This window comes from Phaenicophaeus curvirostris, chromosome 2 (genome assembly GCF_032191515.1).
Source record: "Phaenicophaeus curvirostris isolate KB17595 chromosome 2, BPBGC_Pcur_1.0, whole genome shotgun sequence".
In the NCBI taxonomy this organism is placed as follows: domain Eukaryota; kingdom Metazoa; phylum Chordata; class Aves; order Cuculiformes; family Cuculidae; genus Phaenicophaeus; species Phaenicophaeus curvirostris.
The window spans coordinates 71,149,151-71,176,597 of record NC_091393.1 but is presented as its reverse complement, the minus strand read 5'-3'; the positions used below and the strand labels follow the sequence as shown (position 1 = coordinate 71,176,597).

Below are 27,447 nucleotides of genomic sequence, written 5' to 3'. Positions count from 1 at the left end.
CTAAATATTTTTGTTTGAAAGATCGGAGAAGTATGTGTGGGGTTAAGAAGAGAGGAGGTAGTTTGCCATGACCTATTTTCATTCCATTCCAATCAAAATTGCACCACTTAGCTAGGCACTAAAAAGGGATGCCTGAAGCACACTTGCATTAAATCATCTGTTAATGTCAGGCCAAATTTATCTGATCTACTAGCTTGTAGGTGGTGACAACTCTGTGAAGAAAACCTGTGTTCTGCACACTCATCAGAAACTTTCATGTGCTAGGATAGCAAAAAAAGGCCTGAAATATTGACAATTGGTATGAAAAAGATCTCCAAAGATGCAAGATAAAGAACTAGGGAAACAGTTGGAAATACACATCTTTGCTATAGCTAGATGTGAACTGGTGGTAGTCTTCAATTCATTGATGAAAAACATTGATATTTTGGCACAAGAGCTTAGTAGGATGAACTGTTCTTAAAGTAAAATGAAATAATTGCAAATTCAGTCATGGTGTGAAAGAAATATAACTTCTCCAGATCTCATGGTAATACAGCAAAATCTGGATCCTGAGCAAGTATCACAAATGGTTAATTACTTGTACTCTCCTGAGTCTGCAAATCTAAATAAGATAAAGTTTTCCCAAATCCATTCTAATATGTTTTAATTTCTGTCTGGAACAAACACCAAAGAATATATTTTTCCCTCAGTGTATTTTGATCCTTCTGATGTCTCCTTCATCTAGTTTTGGTTCTGTGACTCCTATGGAAGCTAGTAGGTTCTGAAAACAATGTAATGAAGAATAGGATTTGAAGTTGCTGATTTACTAAAGCGTGCAACTGTGTATATATAAGCCACAAAGGTCTAATTTGCAAATGTCACTTGTAACAAGACTCCTTTCAAGCACTGAATTATTGTAGCAGACACCTTACCACTTTGTCCCATTTCCTTTCAACCTCTCCAATACTGTGTCCAGTGGACGGAGGTGAGATTTCAGAGAGAGAGCCTCTGCCTGTGTGGGGAGCCTGAGTGTTGCGGGCTGTGGCCATGAGCAGCTGAGTGAAATACACTCAGAAAAAGTCTTTAAGAAATTTGAAATCTGTTGGTCATCTGTGCCTGGCATCTGTTCATCCTCAAGTGGCAAAGAGCTGTTGGTGCAGAGCAAAAGTGGGATGTAACGGTTCTAGAAGGTCTCTAGGGTATGTCCTTGCCATCTGAATGAGTGTACCCCTTGCATTGCCTTTACTGCCCAACCCTTCCTCCTGGCTAATGTTTGAGTCTCTTGAGAAGCCTGTTATCCTGACTACTGATTACAGCATCTTTTAGTAAATATTTGCTAGTGATCAAGAATACCCAGTCAGCTTTGGTGTGAATAGGAAAGTTAATAATCCATGAAGGGTATTTTAATATCTTTAAGCTATGGCTTTCTTCCTGGTATTGGGTTAGAATACAGCAGCTGTACACCATTTATAGACGTGCCTGGAGTCATTATATGTCAAATCTGAAAATTATATTGACCCTATTAGTGCAATATGCCCTCTGGTAGCCCTTCTTGTAAGGGTTTCTTACATGTGTTGTAAGAGCTGCCTCGCTGTGTTGCAGAATGTATGGGAACATGATGGAGACAAAATGATTGATTATTTGTCCTGGTATTTGTAATTTGATCTGTGCAGCAAGTGTTAGCCAGTTATGATTTGTTTTCTTTCCCTTACTGCCTAGTTGCCATTTTTCATTGTCTTAGTATATGAAATTCCAAATCTGGAATGTCCTGCTATCAAGTCTGTGTCTACTTTATTTAAACCATATGCAAATCCATAGTATAAAGCAGTACGAATGAGGTCTGACCTGAAAACAAACTCAACTCAGTATGTTGCAAACTGAAACCTTCATACCCTGTCAAATGCAAACACCAAAGTAAATCTTCATAGCTGTCCATGAGACTGGGTTTGGCACAGGCAGAGATTACTTGGACAGTAGCTGCAGATGTCTTGAGAAGAGAGACTTTCTTGTGAGGCAAATTTACAGTGGTTTCATGTGTCACTCAGACAGGAAATAGAATTTAACAGATTGCAGTAATTTTTTTTGCTGAAAAATTATACCCGAGAATAATGGTCCATCAGTAAAGCTGGTTTACTTGCTGTGTATTTACCAGTCTGGGGAAGATTATGTCTTCTACTTGCGTTACCTCACTGAGTACAGTATACCTCTCTGAAGCATGCACAGCTTCTTAAAAGAACAGAACTTTTTATATAATTCAATCAGTTTATATAATAGTGTTTGTTGTTTGAAATAGCAGTTCCTTTAAAATAAACTTACAGGATTGATTGCCATGGAGCCAACTCAAACACAGAGAATTGATTCTTTAAATTGTTAGTGAACTGTTTCACCAATCAGGCTATGATGATAAACCCTGAGAACTCTAGATTACTCCGAAGTAAGTTTTGCATTGTGGAGATTTGAAAAGTCTGTGACTCTCCCTGAGAATTTTCCCTTGGTTCTCATGCTGGGAGATGTGTTGTTTCAGAAATATTAGAAAAGGCAAGGAATTCAACTTTCCTGCTTTGTAGTTCTGAAACATGTGGGCATTTTTCCTTATCTGTGAGTATAACAAACTCTGTCAGTACTTTGTTTGGTCTCCATATGTGGATATGCAGTTTTAGTGCTGGGTAGAGAAAAATTTTTAGAGGCATTGGAAAGGACAAGCTGAACAACAGCACAAATTAAATAACTGAGATAAATGATTCTGCAGAAGTTAAGATGACGAGGACCATGCCTTCGTAAGGAAGAACATATTTTTTTAAAGTGCCAGATTGCTGAGAATAGTTTATTCTTTTTATTTTAAAATCTTTGGTGATGCAATCAGAATCCTGGGAAGCTAGGAAAATGGATTTTTGTTCAGGTGCTCTATAAAAGAAGTGCCTTCTTCCTTTTGTTTCTTGGGAGTTGTGGTCTACAGCATCAGCTCTTCTAGAGGACTTCTGGATTGAAAGCTCAGAACTTCTTTTAGTAGGACTGATGTTTTTATATGAGGTTTAAAAGTTTACTTACAGAGAAGTGTACAATAGATTGGGTAGATTTTTAGACACTTTGTAAGAAATCTAGGAGAAAACAACCAGACAACACCATCTCAGTTGACAGATTATGCTGATTTTGTATTTGATACCTGTTACTGTCCATGAAGGATTGTCATTATATCTGAATGTCTCACACTGTAAATGATGCAATCTTCCTACCACTACCGTCTTAATTCCTCTCTCCCCACTTGCTGAGGATGAAGAGCAGCCATAACAAAGATTAAACTGTTGTACACTTTGTGTACTTCATTGGTTTTTTTCATACCAGATTTTAGAAGGAGTGAAAGATTTTCTCCTAGGAGGTTAATCAAACCTCAGAACACCTGAAACTTCTTATGTCTCTGATAGGATTGTGAGCAAAATCACATAGCTCAAAATTCACAGGACCAGGTAGACTTCTGCCTATATTTACATAAGTAACTTTTTAGATCTGGCCCTGTATACTTCGGATTCCCAGTCTCATATATGAGACTGCAAATAATTAGAAACTAGATGTGTTTCACAACCTCACTGGGATGTTGAGATGTAACTGCTTACTCTGAAAATATCTAAAACAGAGACGATGAAAAATTCCTAATGGCAAACTACTCTTCAAAGATGCTCTTGATGTCTGAATGTCAGAGCATCCATTCATCTTGTGTTTTTCTTTGTGTATGTCCTGGTATAAAAAGCTAATACATGCTTATGAAAAGTAAAAAGTATAACTACTATGACTTCTGTGTGTAAAACTTTTCACATAATAGAATACACACCTTTAATATAAAGTGATGAAACAATCTCTAACTCTGCAGTGATCAGCATTCAATATTATTAATATAAACAGTTTTTTTGTAATCATAGGAGATTTACAAAGAAGAGGGATTTGTTTAGTTCTAAATGATGGTTGACCTGTGCTACCTCATAATCCATTACAGAAAGCTAAGGTCCACATAAGCTGCCTTGCTTTTTCTCTTTTACCTGGAAGGTGTTATTTTTACAATAAATATCAAAATCAAGTCAATATTTTTAGAACCAGAATAATTGCCACTTTAAATGGACTAATCTTTGCTCAGAAGTTGTCTGACACTATATCTAGTGCCAGCAGGAAAGAAATAATTAAGATGTATGCTTTTGGTAATTGATCAGGAACATTTGACTAGGTTACATAAATAATAAACTAATCAAAATGTTGTCTAGCCATTTAAAAAACCACATGCCCTACTGCATGTACATTTATTTAAATTAACATTGCTGTCAGAATTTATGAGAAATTTTGAAAGAGGATTTCATTTTCACCTTATGGTTAATGCTCTCATAAATAATAATTTGTCAATTTCTAGGATTAGATATACTATTAAATTGCTCATTGTACCTCTTTAAAACAGAGGTGTGCATTTACTGTTCTAGGCAATTGCTCTATGGATAAAACTGCAACTTTCAAATCTCATTTTCCTCTCTGCCAAAACCTACTCTAACTAATTTCTGTTCTAACAGGAAATAATGATATTACTAATCTAATGTTATACAAAAGAGACCTAGGACTTTTCTTCTTTATATAGTATCATGCAATGTTTTTTTATGTAAAATGTTTCATTAGTATGTAATTGATAACTGATTGATATCTGGTTGTCACAGTCAAGGCTGCTATTTCCTTCAAAACTATCCAATATATATACTTTGTGGGCCACTGATACTCATTAAAATGTGCTGTGGAAGCCTGGCATCGGTGGAGTCCCTGCATGAAAGCAGCCACCCTTTTCATTAGCAGTCACTGTCATCTGCTGTGCTGTCTCTGGGCTAAGCTTCTCAGGCTTTGTGTAGAGTAGCTTCTTTCCCCACCTCTGGATAGGAAAGTAGGGCCTCTGCATGTGTTTAACCCCACATTTTTGCAGGATACTAATATTTCTGCTTTTAATTGACTGCAGTTTTACAGGAGAGTGTGTCCCAGATGTGATTGCTCTGTAAAGAAAGAGCACCAGTGTTGGGCTTGACTGTTTCCCATCCAATTACCAGCTGCCCCTTCATTTTATTTTGAAGGTTTTTTTTTCACTTGAGTGTGGTGTTTCCAAATGATTCTGGTAATCCTGGATTTTTTCCCTTGTTTTCACAGGTGACCTGTAACTGTTTCACCATCAGTAATGGAGAGATGCAGGATGTTGGTGTTGGCCTGTATCCCAGGTAATGTGGACACTGTTTCTTTTACAGGAAAAATCTATATTAGGGGTTATTTTTTTTCTCCTTTCTTCCTAGATAGCCGTAAGGGCCATCAAAGCAGCAGATAACATGTCCAAATGAGAAGCTAGGAAATTAAAAAAAAAATAAAGAGGAATAAAAAATATGATGGAGTTGAAAGCATTCTTAGTAGTCCTGGTTATGGAAGTAAAACAGTTTAAATAGGATATGCCTCTATGTTTTGTTTTTATGGAGATGTTAAGGGTTTTTTCTAAGGATAAATGCTGACAACAAAAATGTTTGACTGGAGCTAGTACAAAAAGACTTGTACAGTGTTGTTTTAGAACAGAGATATTTGGCAACCCAGAGCCTTGTGAACTGGAAATTAAAAGAAAGAGATTGAACACATTTATCAGTAAATTACCATAACTAAGAAACCAGTAAGGTGAAAAGATAAGCCCCTTGAGAGATTGATGTTAATATTTGAATTGTCTCTATTAGGTAAGAAGTGCATACCAGGGAAGGTTGTGCCTTCATAGATTTAGTTACCTGTACTTATTAATGCGGAAAATTAATATGACTAGTTTAAAATTATATTTTACTATGTCAATTTTTTGTTAATGCACAACAGAGATATGTTGTCAATACCTCAGTAAGCCAGTCACTGTTGTTTCTTTCTCTACTGGTATCACATGTATAAGATTTGTCTAAGGACACTTAATATCTTGAGGTCTGCTTTATGGTAAAGATAAGGGAAAAACAGTTACGGAGGACATAGGAATTAGTGTTACGAGAAGTACAAGACTGTTATTTGATTTCATAGTGGAACGGAAACAAATCCTCTTACATAATTGGGGAAAATGGAACGTGATTTTGGAGCATCCATTATTAGTGGAATATTTTCTTTTGGTTGAAAATAGCCCCTGGCTGGGAAGAAAGTGGCTGGCTGTTTTGTGATAATGCAATGCCAAGTAATGCAAGAGACTTTTTCCCAAGTCAGTTCAGAGCAATTTGAGTTTTGCTGTAGCAAATCACTCTGGACTGGGAAAATTTTGAGCTTAAGTTTGTGGTTCCCAAATTCTAGGCAAATGCCCTGCAAGATGAATTCATATACTTCCAGATGAAATTGTCGTCAAAACCACTAGTGTTTCCATGAGATGAAATTTGATTAAAAGTGCTTTGTTTAGTCTGATTAAGAGATTGTCTGTTGTTGCATGGCTTGATAGATTCAGCATCCCAATATATTTTAAAATGGATAAAATCCTGCACTCCTTCTCTGCATCACCTTGGCAGCAGCTTTGGTAGAACGCCCAGTGATCTCACAGGAGGTGAAATGAGATTCTCTTCCAGTGCACTCTCTTCATATGTTTGTGTGGAGATTAACCACAGATATTTTCTGAGGCCAGAAGGGATATCAAAAGAGGCTCCTGTTGTTAGCTCCTTTAAGAGTCAAAAACTGAATAAACATGGTTTGGTGAAGGTCTCTGATCCATAACAATATCCTCTGTTTTGCCAACAACAGCTGGGATTTTGAGCTGCTGAATCAAGTAGACAAGGAAAGCAACTAAAGGCAGCCAGGAGCTAGATAAACCAAAAATTATTCTTCCAGCCTGATGATGCCAGAATTGTTCTTTCAATGGGTCATTTCCACAGGGCAAGAGCTATCAGCCTCATGTCTGCTATGGGAGTGATGCTTGCCTGGCCAAGCTGTTTCTCAGCTAATGAAACATGAGACTCAAAAGTATATAGTTGATGCTGTTGATGTTCCGATCTATCTTCTTCAAAAAAGAGGGAGGGGCATGCCTGTATCTGGAGATCCACCAACATATGTATCTCTTGGTGATGGCTGCAGTTCCCCAATGAGCTGTGCTGTATGACCCATCACACTGGACAAGAACAGAGGCTGAACCGAAATATATGTAAAGCAGAGGGAATGGCTGCATCTCTTTTTTTAGCTTTATACTCCAAATACTTTGGTTTGGTGACATAATATACTCCGTTTTCTACCTCCTATGAAATAAAGATTGATTGCTGACATTTTTGTTCTCCAGTTCTTCTGATGGTCAGGTTAACTGATAAGATTAGTACCCTGAAACTGAACAGAAGCAGCAGAAATAAAACAGTCCCAAGTTACTAACTTTTTTCTCTGAAATGTCCAGATTGCCTTCTTCTCCACTTGTCTGTTTTGCCTTCTCCCCTGAGTCAGATTTCTCAAGGAGTCACTGGAAGGCCACTGCCTCCCTCCTGCCCTGAGTGCACAGAAGGCAGAAACACGTGAAGAGATCCAGGCATGGCTCCTATTAGCAGTGAATATAAATCTATTAAGCATTAATTTTCCTCCACTGACCAAGAGCAGCTGATTTACCAGGGATTTTATTGGTTTCATAACTTAATTGCTTGATACTTCAGATGTAATCCTGTTAGCTACTTTTAAATTATTAAAAGGGAATAGCAGTGGAGGCTCCTCTGTAAAGTTCTTTCTCTCTCTTTCTCCCCCTCTCCCACCCCTCCCAGTATGTCTTTGCTGAACCACAGCTGTGACCCAAACTGTGTAATCGTTTTTGAGGGATGCCAGCTTTTACTTCGCTCCATTCGAGAGATCCAGATCGGCGAAGAGGTAATTAACTTGTCCTCCCTTCCATCACAGACACCTGCAACAATGACATCTCCCTAAATAAATTCCAGACTGCAGGGCCACCAACTTAATATTTTGATGATATATTGATGCCACTTTCTAGCACATAGCTATCAGGGGGAAAATGATAAATAGAATCATCTCTTCACACTGCCTGGGCCCCATAATCATTACTTCTCATAAATCACTAGCAGTCTTGATAAATTCTCGTTCCTCCTTTCCTCCTCTAGGCACTTCATTTTGTTTACATTTGAACGTCTTTACCCTGATGGAAACATAATATTTTCTGGTGGAATGCAGCGTTCACTAAGTCACTGCAACAATAAGCATTTGTCAGTCTGCAACCACACTGTTGCAGTAAACCTTTCATTGACAGTGAAAGTAGCAAGGGAAGGTTTTCTTCTCCATTCCACACAAAAATCTTCAAAATATTCTCTTCAAGATGGTACTTTAGATCAAATCAGAAATATCAGCTTTGTTTGTTTTCACAATAGCATTTGTATTACTTTGGAAACAATAATGTGTGGCTAGGTAAGCATTTCAAAGCAGGTGTCTTCTGTAGCAATACAGTATAGGATTTGCTTAGTTAGGCATGCAAAGACATATGCATACATGTAACTTTACCTGCACCAATGACCTGTGCAGTCCTAGCTGTCTGCTGTTTCAAAACCATGACCTAATGTAAGTACAGCTCATGCCTGTGCTTCAAACTCTGGGAAGATTAAGGGCATACATATTCTAATTTAGAAGAAGTATCTCTTGTCCTCCCTATGAAATATGTTATTTTTTAATTCATCTTTTCTCTAAAGGAGTAGGCCACCACATTAATAAATGGTAGAATATTTTTTTCGGCAAAATATTGTGGAAAACCAGTAGAAATGCTTTTGCATACTTAGCTTTTTGCCAAGAGACGTATTTTATGATGCAGTATGTGTTTATGGAGCTATTCAGTGTAGACATCTTTCAGTCTGGCATTCTTGTTCAAGCCAAATTATAGACACTTTTCTTTCATTCTATCCATACACCATAACTTCCCTCTTGGCTTCCCAAACCACCAAGGTGGGTTATTTTTTTAAAATGCAATAGATTTTCATGTCTTCCCAGGGTACATTTGGTTAATTATTAGAATTCTAAATTCGGAATCCATCTTATTTTTAAATATGTAAATATATTTTTCTAGGTAAATTTCATAAAGCAATTCTTTTTAACAAGCAGCTCTTACAGGGTGGGAGAGACACTCAGGTGGCGCTGGGTGGTTCTGGATTGAGAAGTGAAGTACAATTCCCTTGCAGGCATGACCACCATGTGAACAGTGCTACAGTTGTGAAGCTACGACCCAAATTTTAGACTTAGTCTAGGTTAAAATCAGTGGTAAAATAGGTATGGTTTAAGTTACAAGTAATTTATAAGGCAATGAGTAAATAAATATGGGTTATAAAGTACAACAACCAGGACCAGTTTGTTTGCACTGACTTTGGCAGTTGTATGAATATAGGCTTTAAAACGACTGCACCTGATATGGGCATACTGTATTTTTGAAAAAACTTTGCCTCCAGTGAGGTAGTAAAGGCAAGTCAGAATTTTCCGAAGACCTCCAGTGCTCATGTCTTTGTTGCAACTGTTGCTTCTGGTTTTGGTACTGGAAGGAAAAGTGTCCTAAAGGAAACATGTAAGACTTTATATATATACACATATATATGCTGTGTTAAAGCAGGTGCCCTCTTGACTCACCTGGAAATAAAATCTCAGTCTAAGGTACATGCTTCTTTGAATAAGGATATGTCTAAGGAATAAAATAGGCGTAATTGAGAAAATAAAGATGCAAAATAAATATTAGTTTAGATCTTTTATGGGAAGAGGAAAGAGAATAAAATTATTATGAGGGCATGTATAATTCAGCAGTTTAATATTTTCAACACCCAATTACTTTTCCTCTTGCACCACTGCTACCACTTTTCATTTTGTGTTCTGCATGGTAGCCTTGGTACAGCTTCTTTCCATGCTGCCTTACTGCTTGCCTGCAGCAGGGTGAGCTCAGTTTTCTTAATACATGAAACTACATTAGCTGTTATGAGCTGAGTTTTTACTGAGGTTATGATCTAAGCTAAAGGGGAGAAAATACATGTTAGTAAGGAATCTAATTGGTGCTCTGAGGTGGTAAGATGAATGTTGTTTTGAGGAAACTGAAATAATTACAAGCAGCATAAAACTTTACTGATTGTGTTCAAACGTGAACTAGATACAGACAAAATCAGACAATATGAGGTGCCCTGTGTAGTAATTAACAAAGAGTAAATAGGCACTAAAATTGAGATGAGAAGCTAAGTAGCAAGTCAAGCTCAGATAAGCTGAAGAGAACTATGGCTTTACTGTCCATACAGGAGCAAAATCTATAAGGCTTCTGGACCTTTGTCAGGGAAGTATCAAGCATTGCAATACGATGTGTTCACTTGGCCAGTGAGAAGGAAAAATACTTTTGCACATCTGTAGTGCTTTCTATTGGGGAACACTACAACAGTTTACTCGCCTTATTGAGTTGCTGGCTATTGTAGTCGTCTCACAATTGTATAAAGAAGGAAGCACCAGTAGACCTGATCTTGGTTTTAAACCACAAGAGATATTGTTACATTGGATGTAGGTGCTGCAGTGTGATGCAGGTTTATTCAAGTATAACATTTATGCCCCAACCACACTTTAGAATGCTCTTACTGTACACAGTCATTATATTAATCAAGTCAGTGATAAAAAGCATACAAAATTACTAGAAACTCCAAAACTTTTATGTCTTCATGGAATTTGTTTCAGTCCACTTTCAGTCTCATGTCTAGTCAGATTCTGTTGGATTTTCCTGTTTTCGACAGGAAGACATGTGGCATTTATTTATTTTTAATTGAGTTGTGGTTTGGGCTTTGAAATCTGTTCAAATCTTAAGGCCAAAACATAACTTGGGCAGTAGAAAGTTAGGACTTCTGAGACAGAAATTGTTTGCCTGAATACTTATAGAATGAAAGTGCTAAATTGGATGGTGCTGTGTATTTGGAAAACTAATCACCTCTAAAATTATATGCAAAAATTCTAGCCATCTGGGCCTTTTTTGTGGCAAAGACAGTGTTGCCAGTCCTGAAGCACTAAGAAATCATGAGCCATGAATGTTAGTTTTTTGTAGGCATTGAAAGAAGGGTCTCATGTATAATTGCATGTTTTCCCACGTTGAGACTTTGTTTTCTTAAAGTGTATTGCAGGAATCATAATAAAATACTGAGAGCTGGCAAGATGGAGAAATATCTGGTTCTTAAATTTTGCTTCAGAAACTAAAAGTTCAGAATTCTCTTTAGGTATATTATTTGGGTTTTACACTAATGTGGTTCTGGGGAATTGCATACTCTTTGACAGCAGGAAGTTAACATTTTAAACAAAACCACATTATGTTCCTTTTGGCTTTTGGCTGTTAATGTTTCAGTTGATGTTCAAAATAGCATCTTTCATTTCAATTATTTTATAACATATTTATCAGTTTAAATGACACTTATAATCCTTATTAAATGTAGAATTTTTAAAGTGAACATTTGACTTTGATAGAAAATTCCTTCAAGCTAGGTAGCCTTTCTTTTTCTTCTTTCTTATCCTTGCTTTTACTGTATTATTATAGTTCATATAAGGTAGTATGGGTCTATACTAGTGCCCCAAATTCTAGTGGTTGACCAGCTGGTGAAGATCACTACTGAATTTAAGTTTCTTTTGTCCTGCAGCTGGCATAAAGGGAATGGAACAGATAGGGAGCAGAGGAAAGGACAAAAGAAGTGAAAGGAAGACAAGGCTTGCAAGCAACTGATTATTAGCTGCATGCATAGGTTGGGGGTTGAAGTGTCTAGAAAGGATCTCCTAACACACTGTAGACTCTACTCTGTACCAGTTTTTTTGAGCATAATTGAATCTAATAGCAGGAAGAAAGGATTTATAGATTTGTGTGGGGATTTTATTCTGTATGTTTCTACTTAAAAGACTACAGGACTTTCTGAAACTTGCTTCCAGCAGCTCAAAACTATTGTAGTACTGTTTTGCTCCTCAATATAATGTCAGTTGTAGGGCTGACTACCACAGGTTTTGTAACTTTAGGTGATATTACTTGTACAATGTACAAAGATTTCTTTTTCTTGCACTTTCTTCTTTGCAAAAATGAAATTCAAGTTTTGCAAGTAAGAGTAAGATATGGGGAAAGATTATAAGAAAGTAAAAATTATTCACCTAGTGATAACCAGTGTTCCTTTAGTGATAAGCTAATTTACTTTCTCAAAAAGACAAGTAGCCTGCTCTGAAAAGGTCTTCATAATCTCCCTACCCTTAAGAAACCACTTTAAACATCATGAAGATGTATTCTATAATTTTCAATTGACTTTTTGTTAGTTACTGTGTCTACCTGGTGTTTTGCAGGCAGACAAGAGCTCATTTTGCCTCAGAAGTTGTATAGCTCGAATCAATTAGTTCTACTTAAAGACAGGATATATCAACTGAAGCCCAAGTCTCCAGAATTGGTGCATGGATTCTTATCGGCTTCAGGGTTCAGTTAGAGCAAATTTGTATCTTCCTGCAGAAAGTCACTTTAACAGACTACGCTTTTAGAGAGCAACTAGTTTTTAAAATTAATACTAAATATAAGTGATAATTTCAGATGACCAGCAATGAAATCCATCATCATGATTGATTTCAACCAAGATGTGCAATATTTCTGTTATTATAATTCTATAAGAAGTTTTATATCTGTGAATATTTGTCACATTACATATTTAAAACCAAATTTTTCCTTGAGTTAGAAGTCGTTTTGATAATTTGCCAAACAGAAAGGGTACAGACTGTTCACCACTTACATAACACTGTCTCAGGAGCAGATTTTTGTACACAACCCTCCCTGAGACACATGACAGCAAAAGCAAGAGACTCACTTCTTTTCGCTGCTATTTGCATTAAAATAACTGATTTTAAATTTCTACAGAATGCTCTGTTTAGAAATTTTGCAGCCTATAGCTTGCCATAAAAAAACATAAATTAAGTCCACAGCAGCATGACGATACTGGAAAATTGTGTCCACTTCATTTGGCAGATGAGGAACATGAGAAACTAGCCACCGTACCCATGGTTAAAGAATTTCTGTGTCAAAGCGAGAAGCAAGGTTCAAATATTGATGCATTTCTAATGAGAAAGTCTTGAGAGTCAATAAGTCTCATGGCTGTTAAATAATTCCTTGCCTTCATAAATGTTATTTAATATATATTCTGCAGTTCAGGGGAAAAGATTTACTGCATTCTTTATAAGCGAAGCAATAAAGAGGCAAGCTTTGGTCAGCTGAAATAATGGTTTAATTAATATCATACATCCCACATGCAAATACCATTAAGACAGTCTTTGATAAATGGGCATATTTCCTAAAAATGTACAAGTTAAATGAGCCTTGCATCTAATGAAGAGATCCAAAATTAAAACAAGTGTAGGAGACAGGCTTGAATACAGAATTTTTATGTTTAAACGATTAAATTATTGGTATAGACTTAGTCGCTGTTAGGTTAGTCATGTTTCTAAATATTCTAATTACATTTTCCCACTCAATCTGCCAGCTACAAACATTTTTTTCACTTATGGATTTCTGCTGGCAGGACTGGGAATTGAGACTTGGGCCTCTGACAGCCCTAAGTTGTTAAAACTGATGTTGCAGGTTTCTGGAATGTGTGAAGCCCATAGGCTGAAGATAGATAAAGCATGTTCAATGTTGGTTACAGGTCTGTTTTGTAGTGTTAGAACAGAACCCTTCCTAATGATGGGTTCAACATTAACGCTAGGGTTTAAACCATTGTCTTAAGTATTTTGGCAAAGAATAGGCATATCTCACATGAATATTTTTCCTGGAAGATTCTTCCTTGCACTGTCTTCGCTGTCCTTGCACTTGATTAAATCCTTTTTAGTACTGAATGCTACCTGAACCTAAAGCCCAGTAGGACATGGATCAGAAGCAGTGATGTTTACGCAGAGGTTAAGAGACAGAGAAAAAGCCAGCGTGTGGAATGATTTTGACAGAAAATGCCTCCAAGTTGGCAGAAGACAGGAAGATCAGAGGCTTGTGGCATGAGAGAGAATTGGGCTTGGGATGGCTGAAGTACGGGGTTAGGACTGCAGCTTGACTGGGAACTGCTTTGTGGGTAGGAGGACAGATCTTACTAAACCAAGGAAGATACAGAGTAGGACCACCTGGGAGAAGAAATGAGAATAAAGTTTGTAGGGTCACTAAAGAAGATTGAGAACATAGAGTAAGCCTATAAGGGCTGTTAACTTGAGTGAGTCAGAGTGCTGGTGACCAAATATACGGAAAAGGTATAAGATGAGTCATGCAGGGGAGGCAGAAGGGCAGATCTGGGACTGGGAGGATGACCATATCAGCCCATTGTACTAAGAATGGCTATTTAAGGAGCTAGAACTGAGGAAACCAGGTTTAGATAAGTATGGAGAATAAGACTGGAATATGAAATTCATGTCCCAGGGCAGAGAAGAGAGAATAAGAAGAGGGGCAGATTGAAGAGAATGGAGCGGAAGAGACCACACTTGGGAGGGAAAAGCATAAATGAAATAGGCAAAATAATTTCCATCCATTCACACAGAAAGCTCAGAGGGAAACCTACAGCTTCTGTGTAAACGCTTAGTACAGACTGTTAGCTAGCTGGGTATCAGCAGTGGTGAAACTGACCCCCTCTCAGCTCAGACACCCACAAGCTGGGACAGAACAACTTTATATAGAATGCAAAACCTAACAAAGTTCTCACACTTTACAAGTTTTGATTATCTGTGGAACTTTAATTTGTCTCTTTCATTAATTATGCTATTAATCTTTAATTATGAGACTTTTTTTTTGCAGGCGTTCTGTTTGTGATCATTTTAAATGTTTGACATTGTCATCTAAGTAATCTTCTTTTAATGCAACTCTTCTTCAATGTAATCCAATTACACTGTAATAATAAGTGAAAAAATGCAGGCATTGTTTTCGTTGCTTGTTAATTGCTTCTTTAATTAGTATGCTCACTAATTTGCAAAATGCAAGTTCTGACAATGGATTTCACAGTCATTATTACAAATTGGTCAGGTTTTCCTGTAATTTCTTTGAGTGTACTCTCATAATTTAACTGAGAACCATGTGAAAAGTCTCCCAATTAGTTGAAGTGTCTCAGCTCAGGATGAAATAATGTAACCTGAATTTTTTAGCCTTTTAGAAAGGCTCTGACCTTTCTTGAGTGTTTCAAAGTGGTCATATAGTGCAATCTCTGAATAGCATGCTAGTCTGAGCTGGGCTATTATTTTGTTATATTCTTGCTCTCATCCTTAGTTTGTGCCTATGCCCTTTAAACATTTAATGAACTCTACAAGTGGTTAGCCCTGCAAAAATTCCTTCTGGAAAAGTGAACAAACTACAGAATCCACTCTGTACAGCATGTAGAGGTAAAAATGGCACAAGTGTTAGCATTTTTTTTATCATGTTAATCAATTTTCTTGTCAGTGGTTTCAACAACTTTGACTGCAATGCTTTTGTGCTTCTTTGGATACAAAGGAAACATCACAAAATACTGAAGATGGGTATGACATAAGACAGCTTTTCTCAGGCTCAAACTTATATTTGCAAGAAAGCAGGGGCTTCCCTAAGACAATTATTTTTTTAACTGGTTTGATGTTGTGTAATACCAGTGCTAAATACACACTTAAGCTTTGGAGCAAGACAGAAAATGAGATTTTATGCACATGGAATTCAAGTACTGAGTTTCTTGTGTCTCTCTCTGCACTCTTATTTCTCTCTCTCTTTTCTTTTCCTTCCAAATTGGGATGAAAAGTTGAAATAGTGATAATTTTGGGGAGATTAATAATTTTAAACAGTATTGATCTGGAAATGTGAAAAAGCTTTCATGCATGGTCATTATTTTGTGCTTTTTTTTCACCCTTTGTAAAAGTTGTCAGTTTCTTCTAGGAAACTATCCATTAAGATAAAATTTATTTTATGCTGGAAAAATATTGTATGAAAATGTTATCTTAGCTATACGTACACTGAATATACATTTTTAAAAAAATATACCAAACCTTGGTTTTGTATGTATTGCACATAGCTCACCATCAGCTATATTGAATCACTGATGCCCACCAGTGAACGCCAAAAGCAACTGATGCGCCAGTACTGCTTTGAATGTGATTGTCTCCTCTGCCAGAATCAAGATAAGGTAGGTTGAGTGAAGAAATTCATTGCCAATGAAACAGAATCTTCCAAGGACTGTCGGCAACTTCCCTTATCTTTTGCTACTAATTGAATGACCAGAATAGGAAAGAAAATTACCTCTTCCCTCAATGCTGTTTATGTTGCTATGAAAGAAAACTGTGAAGGGAAAAAAAAAAGTAGGAGATGTTGACAACATGGTAAGAATTTCTCTCTAAAACAGGCTTTATTTATAAAGCTAGGGAACACTTTCAGTTCCAACGTGTGTTTCACTGTTTTGAGATTCAAGGAACTTTGAACGTGAGACTTTACATGACTTTAAATTGAAAGGAAAGATTTTTTTGTTTTCTGTTGAACAGCATGTTCTTGGAACTTTATCTGAAACCACTTGTCTGACACTATAGGAAGGCTGGGCCTATTCTCATAATAATGTTAAATGAATTACGACAAATGCCTGCATGAAAAAGTTTCAAGAACTACCGGACGTATTCAACAGTTCTTAGAGAGAGTGGTGAACTTCTTTGGATGACTGACTGTATTTTTCATGCTCTCTTTCACTAGTTCTTGGGAGTAGTAGATCAGTAGTTGTACTAGATGAAATTTTGTTCAGCATGAACTTTTAGTAGGTTTCAGCCTTGGCTGATTTAATTATATTCTAGTTGTTTAATATTTCTGGCCATGCCTGATCAGAGTAATTTTGTTTCAAAATTGTGATGAGAGATCAAATGAAATGTGCAAAATGAGGCTAGGAGTTTATGAGCATAGTCTCTCTAGTTGTATGTATACTTGTTCTTAATTTCACAAGTGCCTGTTTTGGGAGAGTTTTGTGCTGTAGCTAAATGTGTTTTCAGTTGACTAGAAATGATAAGAAAGCTATTGATGAAAATATGATTCTAAGGAGCATGACATAATTAATTCAATAAATAAAATACATTTTTTGCTGTACAGCAAAAGGGAAAATAAAAACAAAACCAAAGTTTAAACTCTGTGTTGTGTAGGACAGTTCTGTTTGTGTGTGGTTTTGTTGAAGCCAAAGTACACCCATTTAATATATAATATATAATATATAATATATAATATATAATATATAATATATAATATATAATATATAATATATAATATATAATATATAATATATAATATATAATATATAATATATCCTTTGATTCTTCAGTAAGCAGTACTAAAAGAAGAAAATGGAAAAGTTTCAGGCTTATGACATAATACTGAATTACTTCCTACTTATGCATGATAGTTGTTGGAATTCTGTGCCTGATAAAGGTTTTTGCAATGCTACTCATAAAAGGAAGACCTCTTTTTTGTCTGTCTTTTAACAATGCTCACTGAAGTACCATGAAATCTTAGATTAGTTGTGGGGAATGGCATCCCCACAGATGCAATGATGATTAATTAAAATAAGCAGGCTAAAGAGTCTTTAAGGATTGCTTAACAGTTTGCTTAACAGTTTGCGAAAGGGTAGACAAGTGGTGTAGAGACCATTCAGTATGTGAAATGTTTTAAAAAAACAAGATCCACAGGCTGGAGTACACTTCACTGTAAGTTTCATCATGCAACTTCCAGCAAGTATTGTAGTGAACATATATGTGTGTGTATTGATGAAAACAATAGTCTTATACATAGGTTAAAAATAATTTTTTTTTCTTTGACATTTTTAACTGTGCTTTGAGTTCATCTTCTGTAGATCTTTTTTTGCCAATTGGCAAAATTCTCTGTGGGGATTACATTGCAAAATGTTTGGAAGGCATTTTGTGACTGTATTCTGAAATTCTGTAGTTGCCTAATTGTTACCATGTAAAGAAGTCTTTTAAGGGCTAGTAAATTCATGATAACTTTGTCTACTGATGTCTGTGACATTTTAATCCTCAGTTTCAGCCTGGGATGATTAGATATAATCAGCAGCAGTCCTCATCATACTGCATTTCATTTCTCTGTGACAGAGATTTATAAATACGGTTGTTTATATGACCAACTTGGAAACATAGATTTCTTTTTTTTCTCCCACTGATCTCAGTCACTGTTGGTAGGCTGGGAGGCATGTAATGCTGCAGCTACAGTGGGAAATAATATTTTCAGAAATTCTAATTTTTTTAAATTACAGAAAGGCTGGGTTTAGATGCTTAAAAGTTGTCAGTTGACAAAAATATTTGATAATATCTCTTTTGAAATACACTGCTACTGAGAAAAATTTCCAAGATACCTTGGAAAATTTTTAAAAGGCAACATCTTTTTCAACAGAAAAGGCAATGGCTACAACTTTGTGCCATCAAGAGTGGCAGACTCAACATTGTGATTTCATAAATATAATCAGCTATCAGTAAGTTCACATAGTACAATATTGCTCTACAAATATGATGGCTTAATCATCAGCAATACATCTCATAAATCTTTGTTGTAGCTAAAAATGCAAAATCCAGTTTGGCTGAGAAATGCTTCAGTTAAGTTCTTGGGAGTTGGGAATATTTTCAGTTGCAGTCATATAATCTAAAAACCTAGAATCTCTCTTTTAATGAACACTTGGAGAGATTGTAGCTTCTTGTTACTCCCAAGTTCCAGTCTTGTTGAGTGTGCCTGCCAGCTGCTGAGCACATGCTAGAGACCACTGAAAACAGAGGAATCACTCCTGAGATACATACCTCACTCTACAATAAAACTCTAAGACAAGTAATTTCTATTCTAGCTTTTATTCTACATATTTTTAAATGTTTTAAAAGTGATCCTCAGAATCTTGTGGGAAGTATACATTAAAGTTTATATGAAGGACATATAAACCTTATATGTATTAGTACTTAGTTACGTGTATGCTTATTTATTCATATTTATAAAAATGCTTTGCAAGTTTCTTATTAATGAAATTCATGTCTTGTGCTGTGTTTTCTGAAGCTTGTTCATTTATTCTTATGCACTTAAGTGAAGAAGGAAGATCGTATCACATTTCTGTTCTCGTCAGTTACTGACATCATAAGTGACCTTGGGTAATTAATTTTATTCTAAAGAAACCTTTTTGCTTTCTAAGACCTTGCCCTTATTTTTCATAATTAGGAGAAGCTACCATTTCAATTGGAACTTGACAGATTTTTTACTGGAAAATCTGTGAAATGCAGCATGAAGATGGCAATCCGTACTTCTGTTGAATATTCTGAAATCCAAACGATTATAAAGATAGATGCTGCTTTTTCTGAGGTCTTTTAGTGTTAAGAGCCAGGCTTTGTTTCAATGAGTATAATTCCTTGAAATGGAATGTTTTGAGGTTTAGTTGTGCGCTTTAGGCACTTCCCATTGCTGCGTGGTGTTATCTTTGTGCTTTAAAAAAATGAGGCAGGGGTGTCATATTTAACTTCAGAGACATCTACATGTACAAATAACAGACTTAGACTACAAAATGCCACTAATGCCAGTTTTTAGCCTCTCTCCATACATGAAGAAAAGGCGAGCAGCTCATTCATACTGTCTTGCAGTAGAAATCTATGAAAACCGGAATGCACAGAAGAGATTAAAGGAATTCCTTCAAGTAAGTAGCACACTTATGCTGCTCCATGAAGCATGCGTAAGCGCAAAATCAAGAATCACATGATGATGTTCTGTGCTAGCTGACATGGCTAGCAGAATGCAGTTGCAACTACGAGCACGTAGATTTCAGCACATTAACATCCAGATTGTCAGTAAAAGCTGTTTATGCGCATCATTTCAGGCATTTGTCTCTGTCTGCTGCTGTAGTCAAATATATCTTGCAGCCAGTGTCACTGCTCTTTAACTGTTATTCGTGCTAAAATTGATTAAACCGAGATAGCGGTTACTTCATAATACAATTGCACAGTTTAGCTATGCATACAAACAAGAGTAGTGCGTAAAAGTGCTCTTTTGTCACACTAGGTTACATGATTCTGCGTGTGCTTTTTCTAGTATTGCAGGTCTCTGATAAACTATGACTTAAGAGGCAACTTATCTATGAAGAAATAGTCTTAATTTTTCATTTACCATAGTAGTTAATGTCACAGATGTATAAAGCAGCAAAATTCACTCTAACACCACCAATGACTCTAAAATTCACAGTCACTTGGTCTTTTTAGCTAGATATGACAACTTCATACAGCATAAAAATCTTCTCTAACTGCTGCTTAAGTATGCACAGTTCACTTGCACAATTATGTAGAACTTATACAGTAGTATGGCAGAGGCTGGATTTCAAGTATACTGCAAGAGACTGCAGCCGAACTGCAGGGAATCTGTCCAAACCAAAGTTGAAAAAATATCATTGGCTAAAAGAAAGGGAAGAGAGTTGTCTTTTTTAAAGTCATTCACAGAATATTTGTTGTCTCTCATTACTTTAAGTTATTGCTGCTCTAACATCTTCACAGAATCATGGAATAGTTAGAGTTGGAAGGGACCTTAAAGATCATCTAGTTCCAACCCCCCTGCCATGGGCAGGGACATCTCACTGGATCTGGTTGCACAAGGCCCCATCCAACCTGGCCTTAAACACCTCCAGGTGATCTACAGCTTCCCTTGGCAATGTGTTCCAGTGTCTCACCACTCTCATGGTGAAGAAATTCTTCCTAAAGTCTAGTCTAAATCTGCCCTTCTCCAGTTTCTACCTGTTTGCCCTTGTCCTATCACCACAAGTGTTTATGAATAGTCCCTCTCCAGCTTTCTTGTAGGCTTGTTTCAGCTACTGGAAGGTCACTATTAGGATCTTCTTGGAGCCTTCTCTTCTCCAAGCTGAACAAGCCTAACTCTCTCAGCCTATCCTCATATGGAAGGTGCTGTAGCCCTCTTTGTAGCTGTCCTCTGGACCCGTTCCAACAGCTCCATATTCCTCTTATGTTGAGGATTCCAGAACTGGACACAGTACTACAGATGAGGTCTCACAAGAGAGGAGTAGAGGGGCAGAATCACTTCCATTGACCTGCTGGCCATTTTTCTTTTGCTGCAGCCCAGGATACAGTTGGCCTTCTGGTCTGCAAGCGCACAGTGCTGGCTCATGCCGAGCGTCTCATCAACCAGCACCCCCAAGTCCTTCTCTGCAGAGCTGATCTCAATAATGTCAATCCCCATCATGCACTGAAAACGGAGATTACCCCTTCCCAGATGTAGGACCTTGTACTTGGCCTTGTAAAACCTCATGAGGTTCTCACAGCCCCATTTCTCCAGTCTGTCCAGGTCCCTGTAGATGACATCCCATCCTTCCAGTGTGGCAGCTACACCACTTAGCTTGGTGTCATCTGCAAACTTGCTGAGGGTGAGCTCAATCTCGCTGTCTGTATCATTGATGAAGATGCTAAACAGCACCAGCCCCAGTGCAGACCCTTGAGGGACACCACTAGTCACAGATTTCCATCTGGACATTGAGCCATTGACCACTACTCTTTGAATACAACCATCCACTCAGTTTCTTATCCACTATGCCATCCACCCATCAAATCCGTATCTCTCCAATTTAGAGAGAAGGATGTTGTAGGGGACCGCGTCAAAGGCTTCACAGAAGTCTAGATAGATCACATCCATTGGTTTACCTGTGTCCCCTGTTGCAGTTACCCCATCATAGAAAGCCACTAAGTTGGTCATACAGGATTTGCCCCTGATGAAGCCATGCTGGCTGCCATTAATCACCTCCATGTCCTCCATGTGCTTTAGAATAGCGTGTAGGAGGGTCTATTCCATGATGAACATGTTTTCAGTTAATTTTACCTCTGACAGCTTTATACATTATTTCCTCCATTTTAAGATCAATGTCCACTGTAATTTGGAAATGTGTGTCTTCCGAAAAGCTGAACTTTTGGCAGTGTATTACCATTCCAGCACATAAAACCCCCTTACATTAATTACAATTAAGGATGGGATTACATTGATGACAAACATTTTAAATGTAGAACAGTTTTTTCCACAGTCATGAGCCAGAGTATTGTTCATGGTCTATGTTTTCAGCCAAGGATTTCAAGGAGATTTGTGCTTATGGAATCACTTTGTTATGAGTCCTCTTTCTCCTTTGGAACCAGGATTTAATATTTTAGTCTAGCTTGGTTTTTGGAAGGCTTTTATTTATTACAAGGTCAAAAGCAATGGGCTTGAATCTGAATAATTTTTATATTTGGCCAGTATTTTATAGTTGCCAAAGCTAATAATAACATAATGCCAGTAAGTACGTTATTCCTTTAATCAGTTTATTGCTTTGCTTAGTACTTAGTTATATTGTATCCTGAGTTTTGATAGGGAACATCACAAGTCCAGTTTCCAACTCAAGGTCTCTCAAAATTAGGTCACCTGAAGAGCACCCAAGCCATCTAAATCTACTTAAAAGTGTCACCTGTGATTCTTTAGCTGGTGTTAAATTTCCGTACATCCACCAGCTCTTTTCTACAAAAACTTTGAATAAGTTCCTGAATATACTAGAAGTTTTCACATTATTTTCCTATCCTAAAAATAACACAACAGTAATTTAGGAATTTCATCAACTGTAAATGGTCCTTTAAGTAAGTTGATCAGATTAGTTGCTACAGCATATGTCTGTGATTGATTTGCCTCACTGAGGTTTCTGAGAGATGCTTCAGTATGGCTAAGGATAGAATTCACACAGCATGTTTACCTTTGATGCTCATGTTTGATGTCAGCAGCCCCATGGAAGAACACGTGTTTAAATCACAGAGGCATTGCTACATGAAGAATATTGATTGTTGTTTTGAATTAACATGTAAAGACTTCAAGTAAGATCACTGTACTGCGTTTAGTAAAAAAATATCACACCTCCCTCAGGGAGCATATATTTAGGATACAGGAAATAGAAATTTATACATTTAGAAGTGCCTTTTAAAATTACTGAATTGTCAAGTTCCAGAAGTTTGTGTCCCATTTTCCCCAGTATTTATTTATTTCCAGACATTTACAATCTCACTAAGTTTTCCAAGTACAACATGAAAGATGAGATCTCCAAATTAATTGGAAAGATGAAGCCTGGAAAGGAACAATTAAATAGGATTGTTGAAAACAAATCTGTTCATAGAGCTAACTGAACAGAAAACCCTTTGATCAATGCAAAGAATAAAGTAGGAGCATCTGTATCTCGAGTCATGATTCTAATGTATTTGATAGGTACTAAGGCACTAGGGGTGTGTTAAAAGATAAAAGATCAGATCTTGTTGCAACAAAGTGCTGGTTTAATACATTACCTGTGAAAAGATAGTGTTTGCGATTGTTTATTTTAGAAATCATCTTTTCACTCCTCATCTTCTTTGTATTATTTTACCACTACAACTGCCTTAGAAGGAAACTGCGTGAGGAAGTCAAGCTGGAGCTCAGTCATATTTCACCCACCTGCATTTTCAGCCCAGCATTAGTATATTTAGTGCCTAAAAAAGCCCATGGCAGTAATTAGCAGCCAACTGGGACACAATACTGATTCTTTCCGTTGGTGGTTGGCTGATTAACAGTTCCTTCCTTCTGGCAAGGCATTTGGTAAAGACATAAACCCTGGACTGATTCCTGAAATCCAACAGTCAATCTAACACTCTTCTGTTCCTTTTCAGAGGATCTTACCCTCTTGGGATGTATTTATATATTTCCAAATAGCCAAGACAGAGGGCTTTTCTTTTTTTTTTTTTTAACTAGTGCCAAAAATGACTCTCTAAAAAATAAAGGCAACCAATGACTTCTAATTTCTGGGCTCTTTTGTCCGTTAACAAAGGTATCATCTGTTCAGCTTCTTAGCATTTCTTACATAACTTCTGAGGCTTCTTCCATCTTTCAACATTGTAATTTGTTTCCATCAAGAGGCAGTCCAACAGACAGTGTCAAACAGTGACAAATAGACTGTGATAATTTTTTCATGACACATACCTCCCCCAGTTTCTGCTGGGCTGTCTCAGCGTGCTCTGGTCATGATTTGACAGTAGTCAGCTGGAGCTCACTTGGGTTGTTAAAGGTCAAGGTAAAGATATTGCTGTTATAAACAGAGGCAAGTTCAGAGTTGTGTGCAGACTCCTTTCTTGTTCAGGGGATCCTTAATAGGCAAATGTGTATCAATTTACTACAACAATTTCATATTTGGGGATGGTGTAGGAGTGGGAGTGTGGCAATGTACTGGAAGTCTGGCTTTCTGCTCATCTGAGGAGAGCAGACTCTCATTCCTTTCGTACCCAGCCATCTATAAGAAATTTAAATCATATGGCAGATGTATTAAGCAGAAATGCTTTTTTTCAAGGGAAGGGAGTCTGCTCACATTGCTGTTTCAGGTCGTGGCAGCTACATTTAAGTGCCCAGCTAGCAGCGTTCCCCTTTTCCAGATGTCCAGCTTCCTTGGGATTGTATTAGAACTACATATTACTGTTAGGTTTTCATTTTTCAGATGGTGTCATTCCTATAGCAGTCATTATTTGGTCTTTGCTGAATGATAAACAGAAATAAGAAACTTTCACTCTGGTTTAGCACTCCAAAATGAGCACGTAGAAGATGGAATATTCTAAGAGCAATAGCAGTAATTTAAAATGTTAAAGACTAGATCTGGAAAATAAACTTCCAGACGTCTTTTCCAGCAGTGCTTTTGGGGATACTAGTTCACAATTTTTTCTAAATATACATTGAAGCCAGTACCTCTGCATTCTCTTTCACTGAGATTGCTGTAAAGTCTTGTTTGTTTCAGCCTATCAAAGTGGTTTCTAATATCATTAGTACCTAAGGGAATATCTTGATTTTTGATGCTTTTGTTTCATCTGTTTATCAATCCCTTTCCTCTACTCTACTCTACCCTACCCTACCCTACTCTATTCTACTCTACAGGATGCTTGGTCTTTTTAAATCCCATGAATTAAGTAATTTACTTGAAATATTATAGATTTTAATTCAGAAACTGTTTCGGGTTCTGCCTCTCGATGCAACTTTAAATAGCAGAGTTTTCTTGACTGATTGAAATTCAATTTTCTGGGTTCAAAAATCTCTTCTGTTGAAGGTCTTCCACTTTGGACACAATAATATCTGTATCAGAGCAAGAAAGACATTTTATCCTAGGTGTCAGAACAATTCCTATGGAGTACGGGGACTCCATGGTTCTATCACTGCTTCAGGCAATGGATGATGTTCAGGTGAGTCCAGGATACAGGCAGTCACCATATTTTTTTTCTAGATTCATGCTCCAAATCAAGTAGAAATAGGAGCTTGGATCGTTTTCTTCTCAAATGTATATTGTTGCTAATGGGCTATGAATTTTAAAGAAAAAGAACCAATTGGAAATATATTTTTCTCATCAGTTCTGTGAATGTAACCTAAATCACTGTCTGATGAGGAAGGAAATCCTAGCAGCTCAGGAGAAAGCCATCCCCATGTTCCGGAAAAAAAGCTGGCAGGGGTAAAAAACAGCTTGGTTGAACAGAGAGATCCTGAGTGATATCAAGAAGAAGAGAAACATTTATGGGCTCTGGAAGAGGGGACAGGCCTCTTGGGTGGACTACAGGAGGGAAGTGAGATTGTGTAGAGAAAAAAATCAAAAGGGCTAAGGCTCAACTAGAAATCAGATTGGCAAAGTCTGTGAAAGATAACAAAAAATCTTTCTATAAATATATAAATAATAAAAGGAGGAGTAGGGAGACCATACAGTCCCTATTGGATGCAGAAGGAACAACAGTGACAGGGGATGAGGAAAAGGCTGAGGTACTTAATGCCTTTTTTGCCTCAGTCTCTAATTGTAAAGAAAGTTGTTCCATCTGTGTACAAACCCAGGAGCTAGAGGAGCAAAATGAGGCTCCCATGATCCAAGAGGAGGTGGTCAGAGCCTTGCTTGCCCAACTAGACACCTACAAGTCTATGGGGCCAGATGGGGTTCATCCAAGGGTATTGAAGGAGCTGGTGGATATGCTGGCCAAACCCCTTTCCATCCTCTTCCAACAGTCCTGGAAGACTGGGGAAGTTCCACTGGACTGGAGGCTGGCTGATGTTGTGCCCATCTACAAGAAGTGTCACAGGGAGGACCCAGGGAACTACAGGCCAGTCAGTCTCACCTCAGTGCCAGGGAAAGTCATGGAACAGGTGATCTTGAGTGCTATCATGAAGCACATGAGCAAGAGAACTGGGCGATCAGGCCCAGTCAACACGGGTTCACAAAAGGCAGGTCTTGCCAAACTAACCTGATCGCCTTCTGTGATAAAGTGACTCGGCTGCTGGATGAGGGAAAGGCTGTGGATGTGGTCTCCCTGGACTTCAGTAAAGCCTTTGACACAGTTTCTCACAGCATTCTGCTTCGGAAACTGTCAGCCTCTGGCCTGGACAGGCGCACACTCTCCTGGGTGGAAAACTGGTTGGATGGCCGGGCCCAGAGAGTGGTGCTAAATGGCGTTAAATCCAGCTGGAGGCCAGTGACAAGTGGGGTTCCCCAGGGCTCAGTGCTGGGTCCAGCCCTGTTCAATGTCTTTATCAATGACCTGGATGAAGGCATCGAGTGCACCCTTAGCGAGTTTGCAGACGACACTAAGCTGGGTGGAAGTGTGGATCTGCTGGAGGGTAGGGAGGCTCTGCAAAGGGATCTGAACAGGCTGGACTGCTGGGTAGAGTCCAATGGCATGAGGTTTAACAAGGCCAAATGCCGGGTCCTGCACTTGGGGCACAACAACCCTGTGCAGTGCTACAGACTAGGAGAAGTCTGTCTAGAAAGCTGCCTGGAGGAGAGGGACCTGGGTGTGTTGGTTGACAACCGACTGAACATGAGCCAGCAGTGTGCCCAGGTGGCCAAGAAGGCCAATAGCATCTTGGCTTGTATCAGAAACGGCGTGACCAGCAGGTCCAGGGAGGTTATTCTCCCTTTGTACTCGGCACTGGTGAGACCGCTCATCGAGTACTGTGTTCATTTCTGGGCCCCTCACCACAAGAAGGATGTTGAGGCTCTGGAGAGAGTCCAGAGAAGAGCAACAAAGCTGGTGAAGGGGCTGGAGAACAGGCCTTATGAGGAGCAGCTGAGAGAGCTGGGGTTGTTTAGCCTGGAGAAGAGGAGGCTGAGGGGAGACCTCATTGCTCTCTATAACTACCTGAAAGGAGGTTGTGGAGAGGAGGGTGCTGGCCTCTTCTCCCAAGTGACAGGGGACAGGACAAGAGGGAATGGCCTCAAGCTCCGCCAGGGGAGATTTAGGCTGGACATTAGGAAAAAATTTTTCACAGAAAGGGTTATTGGGCACTGGCACATGCTGCCCAGGGAGGTGGAATGGTTGGACTCGATGATCCGGTGGGTCTCTTCCAACCTGGTTATTCTATGATTCTATGAAATTTACCATTTACCTTTAAAGGCTCAAAGCAAGACACCATCAATATACGGGCTGATTATATAACTTCAATCTACGCACGCGTGCTTTATATTTTACTCCCTCTTTCACTGCTTTCTC

General features: G+C 38.0%; 1 protein-coding gene across 1 annotated transcript in view; it reads left to right on the top strand.

Annotated features, from left to right (window-relative positions):
- SMYD3 (SET and MYND domain containing 3) overlaps positions 1–27,447 on the top strand; it is a 397,261-nt gene that overhangs the window by 306,434 nt on the left and 63,380 nt on the right. The window contains exons 6-8 of the mRNA XM_069852421.1: positions 5,143–5,210; positions 7,719–7,821; positions 15,972–16,082. Coding sequence (XP_069708522.1) covers positions 5,143–5,210; positions 7,719–7,821; positions 15,972–16,082 — 282 coding nt within the window. The remainder of the gene's footprint in view (positions 1–5,142; positions 5,211–7,718; positions 7,822–15,971; positions 16,083–27,447) is intronic.